The sequence below is a fragment of the Opisthocomus hoazin genome, chromosome 17, assembly GCF_030867145.1.
Source record: "Opisthocomus hoazin isolate bOpiHoa1 chromosome 17, bOpiHoa1.hap1, whole genome shotgun sequence".
Taxonomy (NCBI): Eukaryota; Metazoa; Chordata; class Aves; order Opisthocomiformes; family Opisthocomidae; genus Opisthocomus; species Opisthocomus hoazin.
In genome coordinates this window covers 7,415,299-7,434,800 of record NC_134430.1, presented here as the reverse complement: position 1 = coordinate 7,434,800, position 19,502 = coordinate 7,415,299, and the positions used below count along the sequence as shown (strand labels likewise).

General features: G+C 61.6%; 1 protein-coding gene across 1 annotated transcript in view; it reads left to right on the top strand.

Annotated features, from left to right (window-relative positions):
- FOXO6 (forkhead box O6) overlaps positions 1-12,513 on the top strand; it is a 41,723-nt gene extending 29,210 nt beyond the window's left edge. The window contains exon 2 of the mRNA XM_075438140.1: positions 7,514-12,513. Within this exon, the coding sequence (XP_075294255.1) occupies positions 7,514-8,926 (1,413 nt within the window). The 3' untranslated portion in view covers positions 8,927-12,513. The remainder of the gene's footprint in view (positions 1-7,513) is intronic.
- Positions 12,514-19,502: the final 6,989 nt, after the last annotated feature.

Below are 19,502 nucleotides of genomic sequence, written 5' to 3'. Positions count from 1 at the left end.
GCACCCCAGGATCTCGTTAGCTTTCTTGGCACCCAGGGCACGCTGCTGGCTCATGGTCACCCTGTCATCCACAAACCTCAGCTGCCAGGTCCACAGGGGTGGTGGGGGGGAGCACTGTGCCAGGGTGTGCAACCTGGAATGCTCCTGGGGGGCTGCATGGGGGGTCAGACCCTCTGCGAGCCATGGGGCGTACGGCAAAGGTGGGCCAGGTCCGACACGGGGCCAGGCAGGGGATGGGCTTCGCCTTGGGGACCCATCCAGCTGCCACAGCACCCACCTCTGTCCTGAAACCCGGCCTGGAGCTCAGGCAGCCACAGCCAGTCTTGGGATAGGGCTGCTGAGTCCTGGCAGTGGGTTGGGGTCATGGTGGTGGTTTCCATGTGGACCTTCTCCTTCGGAAGAGCTTGGCCCGGGGCACACCATCACCCAGCCCCAGGGAATGAGATGGGCAGGGGGCCAGGCGAACATCGGGCACAGCCTGGCTCCACGGCGCAGGTTCCCAGCTCCACTCCCACACCTCACAGCATGGGGCTTGCCTGGAGCCATCCTTTGCCCCATGGCATCGTGGATTGGTGGGGCAGGGCAAGGCTGCACCCCCTGCCCTGTCCCTGCCAGGCTCTGCCCCGAGGGGTGGCATGGAGACAGGCTGTGGGGGGGGCTGTGCAGGGAGGGGGGCTGCAGCGTGGGGTCCCCTGTAAGCACCCGCTGCCCCTCTGCCCCCATCCCAGTGCACAACATGGTGACCATGAGCCAGCAGCGTGCCCTGGGTGCCAAGAAGGCCAATGGGACCCTGGGGTGCATGAGGAGGAGTGTGGGCAGCAGGACGAGGGAGGTTCTCCTCCCCCTCTGCTCTGCCCTGGTGAGGCCCCATCTGCAGTGCTGTGTCCAGTGCTGGGCTCCCCAGTTCAAGAAAGGTGAGGAGATACTGGAGAGAGTGCAGCGGAGGGCTACGAGGATGAGGAGGGGACTGGAGCATCTCTGCTACGAGGAGAGGCTGAGGGAGCTGGGCTTGTTCATCCTGGAGAAGAGAAGGCTGAGAGGGGACCTTCGAAATGCCTCTAAATATCTGCAGGGTGGGGGTCAGGAGGACGGGGCCAGACTCTTTCCAGTGGTGCCCAGCGACAGGACAAGGGGCAACGGGCACAAACTGAAGCAGAGGAAGCTCCAGCTGAACCCGAGGAAGAACTTCTTCCCTCTGAGGGTGCCGGAGCCCTGGCCCAGGCTGCCCAGGGAGGCTGTGGAGTCTCCTTCTCTGGAGATGTTCCAGCCCCGCCTGGACAAGGTCCTGTGCAGCCTGCTCTGGGTGACCCTGCTTGGGCAGGGGGCTGGGCTGGGGGACCCACAGAGGGCCCTGCCAGCCCCTGCCCTGCTGGGGTCCTGTGATTCTGTGATTCTGTGGTTCTGTGATTCTGGGATTCTGTGATTCTGTGATTAGCTGCTCCTAATGAGATGGCGGCCGGGCTTCGCGCTGGCCGTGCAGCGTGGGGCGGCGGGAGATGCTCTGGCCTTGAGGCTCCTGGCGTGTCAGCCGCCTGCGATGGCGGGGCGGCCGCGGCCCGGCACGCCTCGAGCGGGCGTTCGGGTCAATGAGCAGCACGTCCGAGCGGCTCTGCTCGGGCGAGGCGGTGACCCGAAGCCGCTCGCCTCTGCTCGGCCGCCGCCGGCGAGACCCCCGCGGCGGGGAGGCGGGCGCCCTGCTTCTGCCCCCGCCGTGCCCTTGCGGGGGGCACCGGGCAGCCCCTGCCGAGCTCCAGCAGCGATGGCCTGGGGGTCCCAAGGGGGACGTGTCAGAGGGGACCCAGACACCAAGCTGGGGTGCAGTGAGCTGGCTGCGGGGTGCCCGCGGCAGTGCGAGGGGCGGGGGGGGCCCTATGGGGCGTTGCGGGGGGGCTGGGTGTCGGATGCTGAGACTGATGGAGATCAGAGAGCTGACGGAGCCGTGCTGTGGGTTTGCGCAGCGGGGCATCACACACCCCTCCCCATCACATACACACACAGGGGCACAGCACAGAATCCCAGCATGGCAGGGCCCTCTGGGGGTCCCCCAGCCCAACCCCCTGCCCAAGCAGGGTCACCCAGAGCAGGCTGCACAGCACCGCGTCCAGGCGGGGCTGGAATATCTCCAGAGAAGGAGACTCCACAGCCTCCCTGGGCAGCCTGGGCCAGGGCTCCGTCACCCTCAGAGGGAAGAAGTTCTTCCTCATGTTCAGATGGAACTTCCTGTGCCTCAGTTTGTGCCCGTTGCCCCTTGTCCTGTCTCTGGGCACCACTGAAAAGAGCTTGGCCCCATCCTCCTGACCCCCACCCTTCAGATATTTATAAGCATTTATAAGGTCCCCTCTCAGCCTTCTCTTCTCCAGGCTGAACAAGCCCAGTTCCCTCAACCTCTCCTTGTAGGGGAGATGTTCCAGTCCCCTCATCATCCTCGTAGCCCTGTGCTGGACTCTCTCCAGTAGCTCTGGAGGGATGTCACCGGTGACCGTCCCATGCCTCCACCACCCCTGGACAGCATCCCTGGGGACGAGGCACCATCGGGGTTGTCAGCAGCCTCTGACTCCTGGGATATTTCCTCCAGGGTTGGCAGTTTTTATGTGCGAGAAGTAAATAAGCACCAATTAACCCCTGGAGCCATCCTCGTGCTGCCGGCAGAGCGCTCGTTAGTGGCCCCGTCGCTGCTTCCTCCCGTTGACCAGCACGTGCGTCTCCGCCGGGTAACGGGCTCATTAGCTGGACGGCCTGGCAGCCCGGACAGACGGACAGACCCCGGCCGCGGGGCTGGGGCTCGCTGGGGAGCACGCGGGGTCTCAGCGAGCGCGACTGGGCTGCGCTGCCGTGGGGAGGGGGAGGAAGCGCAGGGAGGAGGCTGGGGTTTGGGATTTGGGGGTTTTGTGGTTTTGCTCAGAAAAAAAACGGGTGAGGTGGGGATAGCCGGGAGGGGTGGCCACCCGGGGACGGTGACGGGGACAGTGGACGGGCCAGGGGACGTGGCAGGGACAGGGCAACAGGGCCCCCTCCTTGGCTCTCCCCAGCTCTGGTCCGCACCAGGGCTTGTGCAGTCCTGCTCTCGCCTGCATTGCCCTTCTCCCCCCCCAATGTCCAGCCCCCCCTTGCACCCCGAGACCCACGGGCACCCCAAGGCTGGAGGAGCAACCCCCGGGACATGGGTGCTGCTGGTGGCAGAGGTCGGCAAGGTGCTGGGGGTCCCGCGAAGGGCACCTTGCTGCCTGGCGCCGGTGCCCGTCTCAGGGGTCCGCCAGCACCCGGGCGCTGTGCCAGGCGCAGCCTCGCCAGGCAGCGTCCGGCCGGGCGAGGGGACACGGGGACGCTCCCGGCGCAGCAGCAGCGTCGCTGCCAGATGCGAATTGGTAGTCCAGTCACTCATCCCAGCCATGGGGTCCGGCGAATCCTTTTACAATGGGACTAATTGCTAATCAGGCCGATTTCACACTGCCTGTTCCCCTGACAATGAGGCTCCATGGAGAAGGACTCCTGGGGGGGGTGAGGAGGCTGGGTGGGTGCCCATGGCTCCCAGCAGCCCCCCCATCCCCATGCCAGGCCCTGCAGCCTCCGGCAGATGGGCAATGGGATGGCACTGGAGGCTTCCAGCTTGGCAAAGCCTCCGGGAGCTGGTGGCCAGGGGCTGGCATGGGCTCCATCCTCATCCTCCCGTGGTGTCAGTCAGGGCTGAGCAGGGCTTGGGTCCACCTGCAACACCTGGCAGCCCTGGTGCCGCCTCCGGCCCTCGCCCCCGCTACCCAGAGCATCCCCTGCCCCTCCACAGAGCTACGGGGGCCAGGGCTGGTGCTTCGTGTGGTGGGTGTCCTCCCCTGGCACCGTCTGGATGTGCGCTGGGGACCGATGCTCCTTGCCCTGCACCCTTTGGGTACCGCAGGGCTGCGGTGCCGTGGGGGGCCGGGATGCCGGGAGGGTTTCTCTGTTTTGGGGAGGGGTCTGAGCCATTGGAATGGGCAAGGAGAGGGTGCCATGGGGACAGGCGAGGATGAGGAGGGAGACACAGTAAGGGTGCAGGGCATGGCCAGGCCTGCAAAGGCGTAGGTTGCCAGGCTTCGGGTCGCAGGGCAGAGAGGGGCAGGCCGGTGTCGGGGGTATTGTGGGGACCCTGGGACTGGCACCAGCCTGTGCCTGCTCCCCCTGCACCCTGCCAAAGTCCGACAGACCCTGGCGCACGCCCCTGCCGAGGCAGCTGCTGTCGGGGAGGTTTTGCCAGCCCTGACGTCCCCTGCGCATCGCCGCTGCCTGCCAGCCCCGGGGCTGGGGGCTGCCGGGGGCTGCGGGGGGCTGCCGGGGGCTGCGGGGGGCTGCCGGGGCAGGGGTGGGTGGGTGACGCGGGTCCCTGCGTGCGGGGTGTTAATAAGCTCCCGGCCCGCCCTGGTGCAGCCCACTGCCCTGCACCCCGCACCCCGAGCCACGGCCAGCCGAGCACGTCGGGGTGCTAATGAGGAGAGAGCCGGGCTTGCTGCGCCTTGCGCTTAATTGCTGCTGTCTTTTGGCTCTTAATGAAGCTCCGCTGCAGAAGAGGCAGCAGCCTCCACTCCCTTCCTCTCCCTCGGGCAGCCTCCCCCCGCCAGCCCTGTCCCCTGCCCACACCAGCCTGGCCCAGGGTCCGTGGGTGCTGCGGGGTGCCCCGTGCGAAGGCAGAGGGAGGCAGCAGCCGAGGAGGAGGTTGGCACCCTGCTGAATGTCACCCCTGGCACCCCCACACCCCAGCCCCCCCCTCCGCGCTCGGCTTTGTCCCTCAGCCCCGGCCATGGAGGGCTGCAGCATCTCCTGCCTCCCGGGCTGGACTGACTCTGTAGGGTCCCCAGTCCCTCGAGGGGCCCAGCAGTGGCTGGGCATCACCCCAGCAAGCCCTGCTGGGGCATCCCCAGCCCCCCGGGTGTCTGCGTGGGTGCAAGGTGGCACCGCGGGGATGAGCTGGATGGTGACTCCAGCTCTGCAGACGCGGTGACAGCCACGCGCTCACTTCTGTCCCCCGCATCACGGCTCGATTGCACAGAGGGGAGCTTGGGTCACCCTGTGGCTCAAGGGAGAGGTGTCTGGGGGTCAGCAGGAGCTCTCCCTGCCAGCAGGCTGGCCCACGGCTTGGCTTGCTCTGCCTGAAGGTGATGAGCATCGGCATGGGCAGCCACCATCATGGTGTCCCGACCTGTTCTCTGAGCCGTGACAGCCACAGCCTGCCCCCTCCCCAGCTGCGCACGGGGACGTGCAGGAAGGGGTTAATGGCTAGCCCATACCTGTAGTTGCATTTTAAAGATGTGAAATTAAAGCCCGTAATTTATTCTCCCCACACACGAAGGAGCAATTAGTTCTAAACACGGCTTAATCAGTCAGCGCGAGATTGATTTCTGTAGACTTGGATTTGGTGGCTGCTGGCGAGGAGCCAGCCTGGGAGCAATCTCCAAATAAATGAAGTGCAGAGAAGTAAGCCATTACATAATATGATAGATGAGGCTGGAGCTCGCTCGCCTCTTCATTAGTATTCCACTGTACGCCGGCAATGGCACCAAACTTTCTCCCCAGCACCTTGGTTTCTTCCCTCTCCCCCTCCTGCAGCTCGTCCTGCCGCCCGTCCGCAGCCCCTGCCGAGCCCTGAGCCCGTGGGCAGTGCTGGAGCGAGGGTCTCTACACCACGGACCGATGCCTCTTGGGGATGCTCTGCCCTGGGTCTTGTCTTTCCCCTCTGGACCCTGGGGAAACTGAGGCACGGGGAGGTGGAGTGGCATCCCGTGGGCTGCAGAAGACCAGCGGCAAGAGGCAGATGTCCTCACCCCCTGCTCTTCCCCTGGCTGGAGCTCTGAAGGCATCTCCCCAGGGTCACCCCAGACTGTCGCCTCGCGGGGCAGTGGCGGCTGGACACGCTTGTGTTGGGACGTGGCCCCTGCTGCAAGCTCCCTGCTTCCTCCTGCCTTCTGCGAGGACGTCCCTGCTCCGGCCGGGGGCTGCTCAGCCGCAGCAGCAGGCGTGAGCCAGAGGAGCCGAGTGCTGCGCTCAGGAAAAGCCCTTGAGGTGCTGGGTGTGGGTGCAAGGAGCCAGAATCCCAGGACCCCAGCCTGGCAGGGGTTGGCAGGGCCCTCTGGGGGTCACCCAGCCCAGCCCCCTGCCCAAGCAGGGTCACCCAGAGCAGGGGGCACAGCACCGCGTCCAGGGGGGGCTGGAATATCTCCAGAGAAGGAGACTCCACAGCCTCCCTGGGCAGCCTGGGCCAGGGCTCCGTCACCCTCAGAGGGAAGAAGTTCTTCCTCGGGTTCAGCTGGAGCTTCCTCTGCTTCAGTTTGTGCCCGTTGCCCCTTGTCCTGTCGCTGGGCACCACTGCAAAGAGTCTGGCCCCGTCCTCCTGACCCCCACCCTGCAGATATTTAGAGGCATTTCGAAGGTCCCCTCTCAGCCTTCTCTTCTCCAGGCTGAACAAGCCCAGCTCCCTCAGCCTCTCCTCGTAGCAGAGATGCTCCAGTCCCCTCCTCATCCTCGTAGCCCTCCGCTGGACTCTCTCCAGTAGCTCCTCATCTTTCTTGAACTGGGGAGCCTGGGGAGAAAGCAGCCCCCAGCCAGCCCTTGTCCGGGCAGCGGGGGCTGCAGCTGGGTTTGCAGACCCCCCTGTGCTGTGGTACCCGAGCCCCTTGGGCAGGGTGTGTGCCTGCTGTCCCTGCCACCAGCGCAGACACGCAGCCAGCCAGACCCTCTCTGCCTGGGTCCCCGGCCCTGCTTGTGGGCGGTGACAGGCATTTTGGGGACAAGACCTTGCTGGCGTGGTGCTGAGGCGTTGCTCTGGGCCGTGATGGTGCCGGCGCCGGCTGCGCGACGTGCGGTTCTCCCTCTGCGGTGACGAGGGGGAAGGGGACCGCGTCGCAGAACACTGCCGGGCAGGGGAAGTGGTGTGGAGCCAGCTCCAGGGGGTTGGTGCCCGGTGGTGGGTGGGCAAAGGGGGTCCCTCTGCCCGTGGAGCTGGTGGGCTGCCTGGCAGTGGGGAGAGTGGGCTGGGACCTCTGCAGAGGTGCGCGAGGGCAAGGCTGTGCTGGGAGCATCCCGGTGGGCTCCACTGGGAACAGGGGTGGCTGGGGCTGGGAGGGATGGAGGAGACCAGGACCTGTGCATGGTCCTGCCTCTGCCTCTGCTTTTGTTGCCTTCTCGCCTGGTCCCTCCCCAGGCTCCTGCCAGGGAAGAAGAGTCCCCAGAGATCTGCTCCTGGCTGATGCAGGTCCCTGGGGCATGTGCTAAAGACCACCCGCCCCGCGCTCCTTGCCGTGGCAGTGATTGCGCTAACGACAGGTCGCTGATGGGTGCAGCAAAGGGCCGTGACCCGTGGGCTCCCGACGGTGCCGTGGGAGAGACCCACCAGCCCTCTGAGCCCCGGCCCCTCCAGCCATGCCCCAGGAGATGGAGCCCAGGTCCCCCGTGATGCCCCGTGTCCCCCCCAGCCCCACGGGCATCCCCCGCCTGCGCGCGGTGCTGGAGCCGGTGCTGACCGTCCCCTCTGTCCTCGCTGTCTCCGCAGAACTCCATCCGGCACAACCTCTCCTTGCACACCCGCTTCATCCGCGTGCAGAACGAGGGCACCGGCAAGAGCTCCTGGTGGATGCTGAACCCCGAGGGCGGCAAGACGGGGAAGACGCCCCGCCGGCGGGCGGTCTCGATGGACAACAACAGCAAGTTCCTGCGGATCAAGGGGAAGGCCAGCAAGAAGAAGCAGCTGCAGGTGACGCAGGAGCGCGGGGAGGACAGCCCTTCCTCCCAGCAAGCCAAATGGTCGGAGAGCCCCGCGTCCCACGCCAGCGACGAGTACGACGCCTGGGCGGACTTCAGGACGCGGGCCAACTCCACAGCCAGCACGCTGAGCGGGCGCCTCTCGCCCATCATGTCCAACCACGAGCCGGACGAGCTGGAGGAGGACGATGGTACCCCCTCCTCCCCGCTGATGTACCCCAGCCCCTCCAGCACCATGTCTCCTTCCCTCAATGCCCGCTGCTCAGTGGAGCTGCCCCGGCTGACCGACCTGACCGGCACCATCAGCCTGAACGAGAGCCTTGGGGAGAGCATGCTGGAGGACCTGCAGGACGGCTACACCATGAGCCCTTCGCAGCAGCTCCCTCCGGCCGCCCTGCGGCAGCGGAGCTCCAGTTTCACCTTCAACTCCAAGTGCTCCACCATGGGGGCTGCCACCAACACCTACTGCGGGACCATCTACAGCCAGCCGGCCATGAGCCTGATGCGCCGCCTGCCCATGCAGACCATCCAGGAGAACAAGCAAGCCACCTTCTCGCCCGTCAGCTCCTACAGGAATGCCTCGCTGCAGGACCTGCTCTCCTCCATCTCCTACGCGCACAAGGAGAGCATGGTCCCGGGGGACCTGCCCCTGCCGCAGGCCAGCCCCATGGTGCCGGCCCGTGGCCACAGACACAACCCGCTGCTGTGCGGGAGCGGGGAGCAGGGTTTGTCCTCCTACCCATCCCACTCGGGCTCTCTCATGAAGAGCAACGCTTTGTACCACCCGTCACCAGCCGGTCACCACCCTGCGGTCAACACCAGTGCCTTAGCTAATCCTGTCAGCCTTATGAGCTTGCCCAGTGACACGTGCAGCGTGACAGCCATGCCGCACCACGGGCACCTGCATCCCTACGCGAATAACCAAGGGGCACACATGAGCTTGCTGGATTCGCTGCAGGGCCCCTACCCGGGGGCTGTCCACCCCCCCGTGTTGGGCCAAGACAGGTTCCCAGCAGACCTGGACCTGGACATGTTCAACGGGAGCCTGGAGTGCGACGTGGAGTCCATCATCCTGAATGACTTTATGGACAGCGACGAGATGGACTTCAATTTTGACTCGGCTCTCCCTCCGCAGAATGGGCTCAACGTGCCCGCGCTGCCCGGGGGTCCGCAGCCCACGAACCAGAGCTGGGTGCCCGGGTGACGCCCGCCCTGGGGCGGGGGCTCACCACCGAGAAGCCACGAGGGGAACATTGAGACTAACTTTTTTTTTCCTTTCTCTTCTGCCTTTGTTTGTTAAGATGGGCTAGAGCCACCGGGCTGAGCTTGAGGTCGAACACGAAACGCAAACCCTAGGGTCAAATACTGAGACGGGGTAGGGCCCCCAGCTCCCAGCCCACACGTGTGCCCGATCTGCTGGGTCCTCCTGTGAGCATCCTCCAGGGCATGGCGGGCAGGCGGGCGGGAGAGGCAGCCAGAGCCAGGCGGGTCCCGGGGGGAGCAGGGAGGGGAAGCCTTTCCAGAAGGTCCCAGTGCCCTGCTGCGACGGTGCCGGTTGGGTTTGTCGCTGGGCTGGGTGGCGGAGCGGTGACAGCTGGTAGCGTGGGACCCCGCTGTGTGGGCATCCCTTGCTGGAAAGGGACCCTTTTCTCTGGGCCGCCTCGGGAAACGAGTCCTCCGAGTAGAAGTGTCAGGAGTGGGGACCCTGCCCCAGGGCAAGGGGGGGGACTCGTCACCCCCTAAATCCTGGTGGAGATCTGAGCTCTGCCAAGCCCACGCGCCCAGGCCACCTCTGCTGTGGGTCTCCTCGCGTGGCTCCAGGCAGGTTTTCTTACCAAGCAGTGAGAAGAGGGGTTGGTGATGGAGGGAAGGGTTGGATCTGAAGCCCTGGGGACAGCGTCTCAGCAGCCCACCGGTGATGGGGGATGCCATGGCCACACCTGCCCACGGGAGAGCTGCGGTCCCCTGCCCAGCGCCGGCGTGGGCACGCTCCTGCGCGGGGTGCGCAGCCCTGCACGGGGCGGTCCTGCCAGCAGTGACCTGATGCTGGCCTGGGTCCCCCGTGCCAGAGGCTCAGGGGGAGTTCACAGGGTCCGGGGGGCGGCGCATATTTATTTGATTTCATGCACTCTTTTGCCATTGAGTTTTTGCGTTGGAAGGAAGAAAAGGTCGAGCTTGGGGAGAGGAGGAGAGGCTGTGGGCAATGCTGAGGGCTGCACCCCGTTGCATGGCCTGTCTGGGCTTGGCCATGGCATTGGGTGTTGGACGATGGGGTGGAAGCTGGGGGGCTGTGGTGTGGGTCATCCTCAAGAAGGGTGTGTTTGCATGTGAGGAGGGGAGGGGTGCGGTGACCAGGCCTCTGGAGGCAGCGTGGGGTCCACCCTGCCCCAAACCTGGGTGACCCACGCTGCTTCCCCTACGTGGAGGGCTCAGGGAGGTGCCACAGGGCTCACAGCCAGGGCTGTGGGGTTCCTGGGGGGTTGCTGCTGGTGGTTTCAGGAGTGACTCCACCCAGCGTGCCTGTCCCGGAGGGCTCGCTGCCCGTCCCCAGGATGCCACAAGAGCTGGTCCGGGGAGATGGCAGCAAGAGGGGTCAGCCCTGGGGCACCCATCTGCCAAGGGCCCGTGCTCCATGGGCATGAGGACCACGGTTCACATGTGGTCGTGCTGCGTGTTGAAAGCCCAAGCTGGCCCCACTGCCTGGTCCCAGGAGCAGGCCGGGGTCCCACTCCCACCCTGCACAGCGGGGACGAGGGCTCCCTGCTGTGGGGCAGCTCAGCCCTCGGTGCAGTGGGGTTTTGGGAGTGGGGCAGCCGGGCAGGCTGATGGGCAGCTGGAGTGGCTGGTCCGGAGGAGATGGAGGGGCTGGGAGGAGAGGCTGTGGGAGCTGCTGCTCTGTCCCACGGGGCTCTCTGCACAGCCCGTCTGCCTCCTGGGCACCACAGGCTTTCTCGAAACCCCCTGCCCCTGGGCTGCAGCAAGGCTTAGTCCACTGAACCAGCACGTTCTCCCGTCCCAGCTCTTCCCTTCTCGCTCCAGCACCACCCCCTCTACCACAGCGCGGGCGCTGGGTCCCACCGAGCCGCAGGGGAAGCGCGGCTGCTCGGAGCCGGGGCAGGGTGGGATCCCTGGGTGGGCACCTCCTGCCCCTCTCCTGCCCCACGTGTCTGTGGCAGAGCGTGACAGGGGAGCCCCATGTGCCACCACTCACCTTCGTCCCGGGCACACGGCGGGCGTAGTCTCTAAAGACATTCTTACAGGTTAATTAATTATGTTTACATTATTTGATCATGTACAGAATTTAATATATTCTATTATATATAATCTTTCTTGAATGCTTTTTTAAAAAGGATTATTCTTTGGTCAGGATCATTACCGCATTCATTTTATACAGCACCTCTCGTTTCAGGCATATTTAAAATAATTGGGAACCGATCGCAAATGGCTATTTAATACCCGGCACCCCAGCTCTGCACGTGGGGGGTGAAGGACTGCTAGTGAGGAGGGGCAGCTGGGGCAGCTGGGGCTGCCCCGGGAGAAAAGGGGGGCTCTGCCCCCCAGGCACGGCAGAAAGGGAAGGGGGTGCTGGCTCCTTCAGGCGTCCGATCTGGGGGCACGCATCCGTCAGCACACCAGCACGCCGGGCAGCGCGGCCGGCTGGGGCCCCCCCGGCCGTCGGGCATTCGCAGAGGGGATGCTCAGACACAGGGACCCCCCCCAAAAACCCCTTCGGGGTCACAGGTATGGGCCAACCATCATCGCCGAGGGGAAACCGCACCAGCAGTAGGAGAAACCCCCCCACCGTGTCTGGCGCCTGCCCCGCTCCCCCCCGCCCGCCTCCCCCTGCCCCTCAGCGTGGTGCCCCTGGGCATCCCCCCCCCCGGGCGCGTCCCATTGCCAAGCTTCGTTGTGGTTCGTGACCGTGGGGTTGTCGTGTGTGCGGTGGAGTCGTCTTGGTAAGCGTCGTGTGTACAGTCGTCGTGCGGTGCGAGGGATGGCAGCGGCGGGGGGCAGGCACAGAGAACCCCCCCCCCCCAGGGTGGTGGGGACCCCGGGGAAGTGGGGTGGCTGGAGGGGGAGGCGAGACGGGCTGGCCCCGCCGCGGCGGAGGGGAGCGGAGTCGAGGGTCTGGGGGATGCCGGGAGCACGGCTGGGGTGGTGGTGATGGCACGGGGGGGTCGAGGCCGTGCTTCGCGCCCGTGGGGCAGGCGGGTCCCAGGGGTGGCTGGCATGGCCGTGCCCCCTGCGGCTCCCACCACCCCGCCGCCGGTGCTGCTGCGAGCGTGGGGAAGGGGAAACCATGGCTTTATTTCACCGGTCGGCGGTGGCCGAGGCTCCGGGTTCCCTCTCTGGAAACAGCTCCCTGAGCCCTTCGCATCCCACCTCGCTCGGCTTCAGCCGCCCTGCTCCATCACCCCCTCTCCCTCCCGGCCCCCCGCCACCCCACGGGGCAGCCTCTGGGGACGAGGAGCATCCTCTGCTCCCAGCCCTGCTCCTGCCCAGCCCCAGCCCTGCCCGGAGCGAGGAGCCGGCGTCGAGGGGATGCCGAAGGGGCCCCACCGGTTTGCTTCCTACGGCGGTTTTCGGTCCGTCCTTTCCCTCGTATTTATAACTGTACAGACTGGGGGGGAGGGTCTCTGACAGGCGTCATCTCTCACCACGCATCTATCGTAGGCAATGGTAACTTTCTTGATCGTGCTATTAGAGTTTGTGTATGTGGCAATGTAAAGAACTGTGTATAGTGCATTGTACAGCATATTTTCATGAATAAAATTGTTTTAAATATTACAAGGCGGGGCTGCTGCCTTCAGTGCTTGTGAGTGTCTGGTCTGAGATGGGAGGGACGGTGCTGGACCAGCGAAGCTGGAGGGGCCTGGGGAGAGCCACCAAGGAGATGCGATGTTTGGTTACCCTGAGCCTGCACCCAGCACGGGGGTGGCTCGGCTGTGGAGGTGTCCGTGCAGTGCCGCCTGGACACAGACCTCTGGACATCATCCTGGGAAGTCTATAAATAGATGTATTTACTGACTTTTACCATTATTTTCTGAGTCTGGCAGCCTGCCTCGATGTCACCACTCCCGGGTACGCTGGTGGGGGACATTGTCCAGCTCGTGGAGGTGCTTGTGCCTTGCACACGCTGCCCCAAGCCCCTTCGCTCCCCAGGGAGGCTCCCTGGGAGCAGCCCCCAGACACTGGCCTGGAAATCCCCGTTTTCAGCAGCCATTGGAGCTGTTTGGACTGAAACCTCCCCTTCCTGTGGGTGAATTTGTTTCCAGCTCTGAAAAATATTACCAAAGTGATTGGAGGCTGCAGCTCCTATTTTGGGCAACGATTTAGGGTCTTGGAGCAGAGTGGGTTGGGAAAAACCTCCGTGGTTCAGGGCTTAGGTGCAGAGATGGGTCTCTGCTCTAAGACTTCTCAGTTGGCCCCGAAATAGGACTTGACCACCCAAGGGACTCCCCAGCCCCATTAAATCGGGCTGGAGGAGCTGAGACCCCTCTGAGGTGCTCTCAGGCACAGAAAGCTGAATATTGCTCTGCTGCCAGGCACCGAACGGGGCGAGGGGATGGATCCTCTCCGAAACCCCTGTACCCACCCCAGTGGTGTGGCCAATCTCTGCTCATCCTCCCTCTCCCTGGGGACATTTTGAGACGGCTTCTCTGAGGGCTCAGCAGGGAGGGCGTGACTTGTCCCAGGCCACTTGGGGAGGACTTGAATTCAACTTCTCCATCAATAAGCAGCTAAAAGAAAGGTGAGGTAACAGGCAGCCTCTAAAGCCTATTTCAAAATATCCCCGCCATCTCCACACCCACGTGGTGCCCCGGGGAAGGGGCCGTTGGCTTTGGTTCGCAGGAGTCCGTGCACAGCATCTGAAGGATATGCCTCCAGCATACTGCACTTGTGGCCAAGCACCCCAGTGTCACCAGTGCAGCCGCCTCTGCTTGCTGGTGTTGCAGGCGGGGACTCTTTCTTTGCTTCTGCTCTTGTGGATCTGGCATAGTCCCCATGTCACTGCTACGTAGTGAAGGGCAGGCATGGGGAGTCCTGGTGAGGAGGCTCAAGACACCCAGTTTTTGTCCACTGATGGTCTTTTGGTAACTTGGAGAAAAAGTCATTAGCGTGGCAGGGCGGTCATGTCTTGGAGGTTCTCCCAGAGGCCTGGCGCATCCCTGTAAGCTGGTCCTTACAGGTCAGTGCTGGAGAAAACAATGAAAGAGGAAGAAGGAGTTCGACTACTAAAGACTTTCCTGTCAGAGAATTCAATTAGTGCAGAATCTTATTGCCGTGGGTCAACAGAGGAGCAGGGTATCAGCCCCTGACCCAGCAGTGAGCATGTCTGGGTGCGGGAGGGCACTGTCCTTGTCACCGGGCTGTCACGGGGCACATGGAGACCTGGCATGGCTGTATCCTGCACCAGGAGCTACTTCAGAGCCAACAAGGTCACAGTGGGTGGGAAGTATGGGGTCTGTCTCCATGGGGCTGGAGAAGGGGTGCTGCAGGGCAACCCCTCTGCCCGGACAGAGGGAAGCAGAGGGTTCCCTCCTCGGTGGCTGAGGTCCCGGGGACAGGAGGTTGTCTGGAACGGGATGTGGCATTGGTGTCCTGAGTGGGCAAGAGGTGGGAGCAGCCTGAATGTGCCATGGGCAAGCTGCAAGAGCCCAACAGGATGTCACCCCAGTCATCACATGAGGCTCCAATGCATAACCAGGGTGTCATCTGGGGGAGGACACTGGGATCCAGCTGTTTCTTGTGGGTTTCCATGGGGATTTGTGCTTGACACAAAGCCACTCATACCTCAGTCATAGAATCATAGAATCATTAAGGTTGGAAAAGACCTCTAAGATCAAGTCCAATCGTCAACCGAACGCCACCATGCCTACTAAACCCTGTCCTGAAGTGTCACGTCTACATGTTTTTTGAACACCTCCAGGGACGGTGACTCCACCACTTACCTGGGCAGCCTGTTTCAATGTTTCACAACACTTTCAGTAAAGAAATTTTTTCTAAAATCGTCTAAACCTCCCCTGATGCAACCTGAGGCCATTTCCTCTCGTCCTATCGCTAGTTACTTACCTCGCTGTGGGAAAACCTGCAACAGAACACAGGACCCCTGCGGGCAGCACCTGCAGAGGTTACAGGGCTGGCAAAGCCACAGTGATCACCGCAAGCCATTGGGTGGTGGGGCTCGGCTCTGGAGTGTGTTTAGCTCTGCGTTCTGTAGGAGCAAGGGGCAGAACTGAGACCCCTGTGACAGGAGCTGGAGGAAAAGAGACACCAGGAAGGGTCTGGGGGCTTGAACACCATTCCACGAGCTCCCACCGCAAGGCAGAGGAGGAGAGAGCATCTGCAGCTGGGGCCTGGAGGCATGGGGAACCTGTTGGCACAGCACAGAGACGGACAGGTTTCCCAGATAGGCAGGAGGCAAATGGGGCCACACAGCCACTCATTCCTCTGTGTTTTCTATGCCGTGAAAACTCCTGCCTCACCAGAGATGTGAAAGCCAGGATGTGCTTTTACCAAGAGAAGGTCCTTCACTCTTTGTCTGTGTGCTCCTGAATCCCTGCCTAGATTTTACACCATCCAGCATAAGACATGAGTGCTGGAGAGTCATAGAATCACAGAACTGGTTTGGGTTGGAAGGGACCTTAAAGATCATCTGGTTCCAACACCCCTGCCATGGGCACAGACACCTTCCACTAGACCAGGTTGCTCAGAGCCCCATCCAGCCTGGCCTTGAACATTTCCAGGGATGGGGCATCCACATCTTCTCTGGGCACCCTGTTCCAGTGCCTCGCCACCCGCAGAGTAAAGAATTTCTTCCTCATATCTAATCTAAATCTCCCCTCTTTCAGTTTAAAGTCATTGCCCCTTGTCCTGTCCCTACAGGCCCTGGTAAAATGTCCCTCTCTGTCTTCTGTATAAGCACCCTTAAAGTACCGAAAGGTCTACCCAGAGCTTTCTCCAGGCTGAACAGCCCTAACTCTCTCAGCCTTTCTGCATAGGAGAGGTGTTCCAGCCCTCAGATCATGATGATCATGGAGAAGCAACTCCAGAGAGCAGCAACAGGGGAAACGTAACTTTTATTCACATTCTCCCTTCCCACTGGCATTATTAGTCCTTTCCACGGCAGTCTGGTGCCCAGTGCTCCCCACTGCAAATCACCCTCGATGTCCTCCCGAGCCCTGTGGGTGACTTCCCGGCAGGACCTCCCTCCTCACAGCATTTGCTGCTGGGTCGCAGACATCCCAGCGCATCCTCCCCATCACTGGTGGGACCAGCCAGGGAGAAGAGTCCCCTGCAGAGCCCTGCAATGGCACCCCTCCAGGGAAACCAGCATGCTCAAGTTCCTCCCTGAAATGTCTGTACGCCAATGCATGCAGCATGGACAACAGGCAGGAAGAATTAGAGATCTGTGTGCGGTCGCAGGCCCATGATCTCATTGCAGTTGCAGAGACATGGTGGGACAGCTCGCATGACTGGCATGCTGCCATGGATGGCTACAGACTCTTTAGCAAAGACAGGCCAAGAAGGAGAGGTGGTGGAGTTGCTCTGTATGTGAAGGAGCAACTGGAATGTATTGAGCTCTGCCTGGGAGCAGACGAAGAACGAGTTGAGATCTTATGGGTTAGAATTAAGGGACATCCTCATATGGGTGATGTTATTGTGGATGTGTACTACAGGCCACCTGACCAGGATGAGGAAGTTGATGAGGCCTTCTACAGGCAGTTGCAAGCAGCCTCACAGTCACAGGCCCTGGTCCTCATGGGGGACTTCAACCACCCTGACATCAGCTGGGAAGAACACACAGCCAGGCACACGCAATCCAGGAGGTTCTTTCAGAGCATCGGTGATAACTTTCTGATGCAAGTGGTGGAGGAGCCAACGAGTGGAGGCATTCTGCTGGACCTTGTACTAATGAACAAAGAGGGACTGGTTCAGGATGTGAAGGTTGGGGACAGACTTGGCTGCAGTGACCATGAAATGGTGAACTTCAGGATCCTGGGTGGAGGAAGCAGGGCGATAAGTAGGATCAAAACCTTGGACTTCAGGAGAGCTAACTTTGGCCTCTTAAGAGGACCTCTCCAGGCTGAAACCTTTGGCCTCTCCAGGCTGAAACCACCCCACATAGTGGTCTGGGTTTTCCTGTTTTTGTAAGAAAACATCACAAGGCACCGAGGTAACCCGTTGCTGTTCTCCATGTCCTCAACAAACCCCACTGCCTCCCCGGGGAAACTTGTAATCCTGGATTTAAAGAAAAAAAAAGCCAATAACAGGAAGAAAGTTGTCAAGTTGGTTTGACAGGATCTGTTTTCCATAAATCCCTGTTGATTGGCATTAATTATATCACCCTTTCTGATTCTTTATTCATTGCATTCCATATCAGCCATTCCATTATTTTGCCTGGGATCAATGTCAGGCTGACAGACTTGTAATTACCCACGTCGTCCTGTTTCCCATTTTAAAATATTAGGCCAACCTAGATTTTTCTCCCAGGGCCCTGGAAATTCCCATGTGCTCTGTACCATACCAAAACTCAATGGCAGTGGTCCAGGATGTGCTTCAGCCAAGACTCCTGGCCGGTGTTTGTCCTCCCTGGAAGACCACAAACCCCCAATACCGGGCATCTCCCATCAGCTCATAAGCAGAGCCCATTTCTTTGCTCTCCATGGTTGTCCTCCTTCCAGACGCTCAGCAGACCTGCGTGCTGACAGCTTCTGCCTGCTCTGCACGCACTGACCTTCTCCCAGTGCCATCTCCTAATGCCACCGCTATGACAGGAGCCCGGCGGGCTCAGCCTTTGCAGAGCTCTCAGTGCACTGAGAGCCCTCATACAAGCACGAGTTGCAGCAACTGCGAGGGTGGGATTTGATGTTGTGCCGAGAGGTCGGACAGGGTGGGTCAGTAGCTGTTCTGGTCTGAAATGTGGTGAGAACACAGCCTGGCTTAATTTCCACCCAACCTCACTCCTGCTCTGGTGACATCCTCACCCCCTCTGCCGCAGTGCCCTTCCAAAGAAGTGAGCTGCTCCCTTGCCACCATTTCAGCTCAAACTTCACCTCTCCCCACCTTGCCTTGACCCTCTGCTCAACCCCACTTTTGTTCTCAACTCCATCTGCTCCCTGTGCTCTCACAGTCCCAGGTCTGCCCAGAGCTGGCCTCCACCTTGAGCTCTCTGCTCCCTGGCAGCTCTCATGTCCTTCTGCCCTTGTCTGCCGTCCTCCCTTCTGCCATTTTCTTAGCCTCACTGCAACGGATGGTAAGATGAGCATCACAGCAACAGGGTAGAGAACTGGATCCCACCATTACCTCTGTCATGGTACATGGGTGCCCTGGATGCAACCAACCCACGATGCAGATTTAGGAAGCCGGGGTGTCAGTGATGCGGTGGCACCCTGGTCTGTCAATATGCCTTCCCAGCCATGAGCTCAAAGCCAGGCTGCAAATGGACAAGCCATCAGCCAGATGTAGTCCCCAGTGTGACGCGCAGGCTGTAGATGATTTCCATCTGACTGTAAAGACGGACTGCTCTGCACATGTCTCACCCTCTGTCCTGCTCTGGGGATCGGCAGGAAAGGGTGGAGCAGGACCATGTGGCAGCTGCGTGGTCCTGAGCCAGGACCAGCTGCACACAAGGCGCTGGCAGTGCCCGGCTCCTGCAGCCATCACGACAGAGATGATGCGCTCAGGGCTGGTGACCATTGCTCTGTCAGCTCTCCTCATGCCCCAGTCTGCAAGGATCCACTGTGGAGGTCCTCACCTAGAATGGGCATCAGATGGAGGTGAAGGGGATACCAGATGGCAGCGAGCTGGGCAGAGAGCTGGGATCAAATTCAGCTCAGGTCTCAAAAAGGAAAGCTCTGGGGATGCAGAGTACGGCTGAGACATCAAGAGCTAATCCACCATCTGATTGCCCAGATCACACAGGACTGCCCTGACTGGCCAAGAAACCCTTCAAGAAGTTGCACAAAGCCCATGGTCCATGAGAGCCTTTCCTTCCCATCCCACCTCTCAAAGTGAGCGGGATGAAGTCAGCAGGGCTGAGGAAGGCAGCTGGCTTGACCCACACCTGTGCAGCCTTGAAGACATTAATTTATAGTGGGAAGGGGGTGCTCTTTAGTGAGTGTTGCCCAAGACCTGTCCTTCAACGGCTGCCCAAAACATCCCAGCGAGGAGGCCTGCTGAAATATCAGGAGATAACTGTGGACCCCTGAGCATCCATGCAGAGCTCTAAAGGGAGGGATGCAGGAAGGGGGAGCAGAATAGGGAGTGGACTGGGTAGGGGCAGAGGGGATTTGGTAGAGCCCCTGGTGACCTCCTCAGGACACAAATGGTCTGACACGGGGAGCTCTGGGATGTGAGGCAGCCCAGCGAGGAGGTGCTGGTTCTTCACGCCTGGCTGCAAGCCACCACCAGGGAGGAAAGCGGGTTTTGGAGCCAAGGAAGGCTGAGACCATTCAAGCAAAGTGTTGCCAGGGCTCTGTGTGCTGGGGGGAGGCGGGGAGCGGGGTCACCCCATGGGGAGCAGCACCTGGCTGAAACCTGCTGCTGCTGAGCAGGAGTAGGACGGGCTCATCCCGCCAGCCCCGCAGTGAAGCTGGGCCACCCCCGGCACTGCCCGTGTCCCGTCCCACCCCACAGAACGTGCAGGGTGGGGAAGAAAGATCGGCATCCCCACCGAGACGGAGGGAACGGGGAGAGCTGGACATGCAGCATCTCTCCTGCTGTTCCCACTCTCCCGCCCCACACCAGCTCAGCTCTGCCCGCTCTCTTGTGCCTGC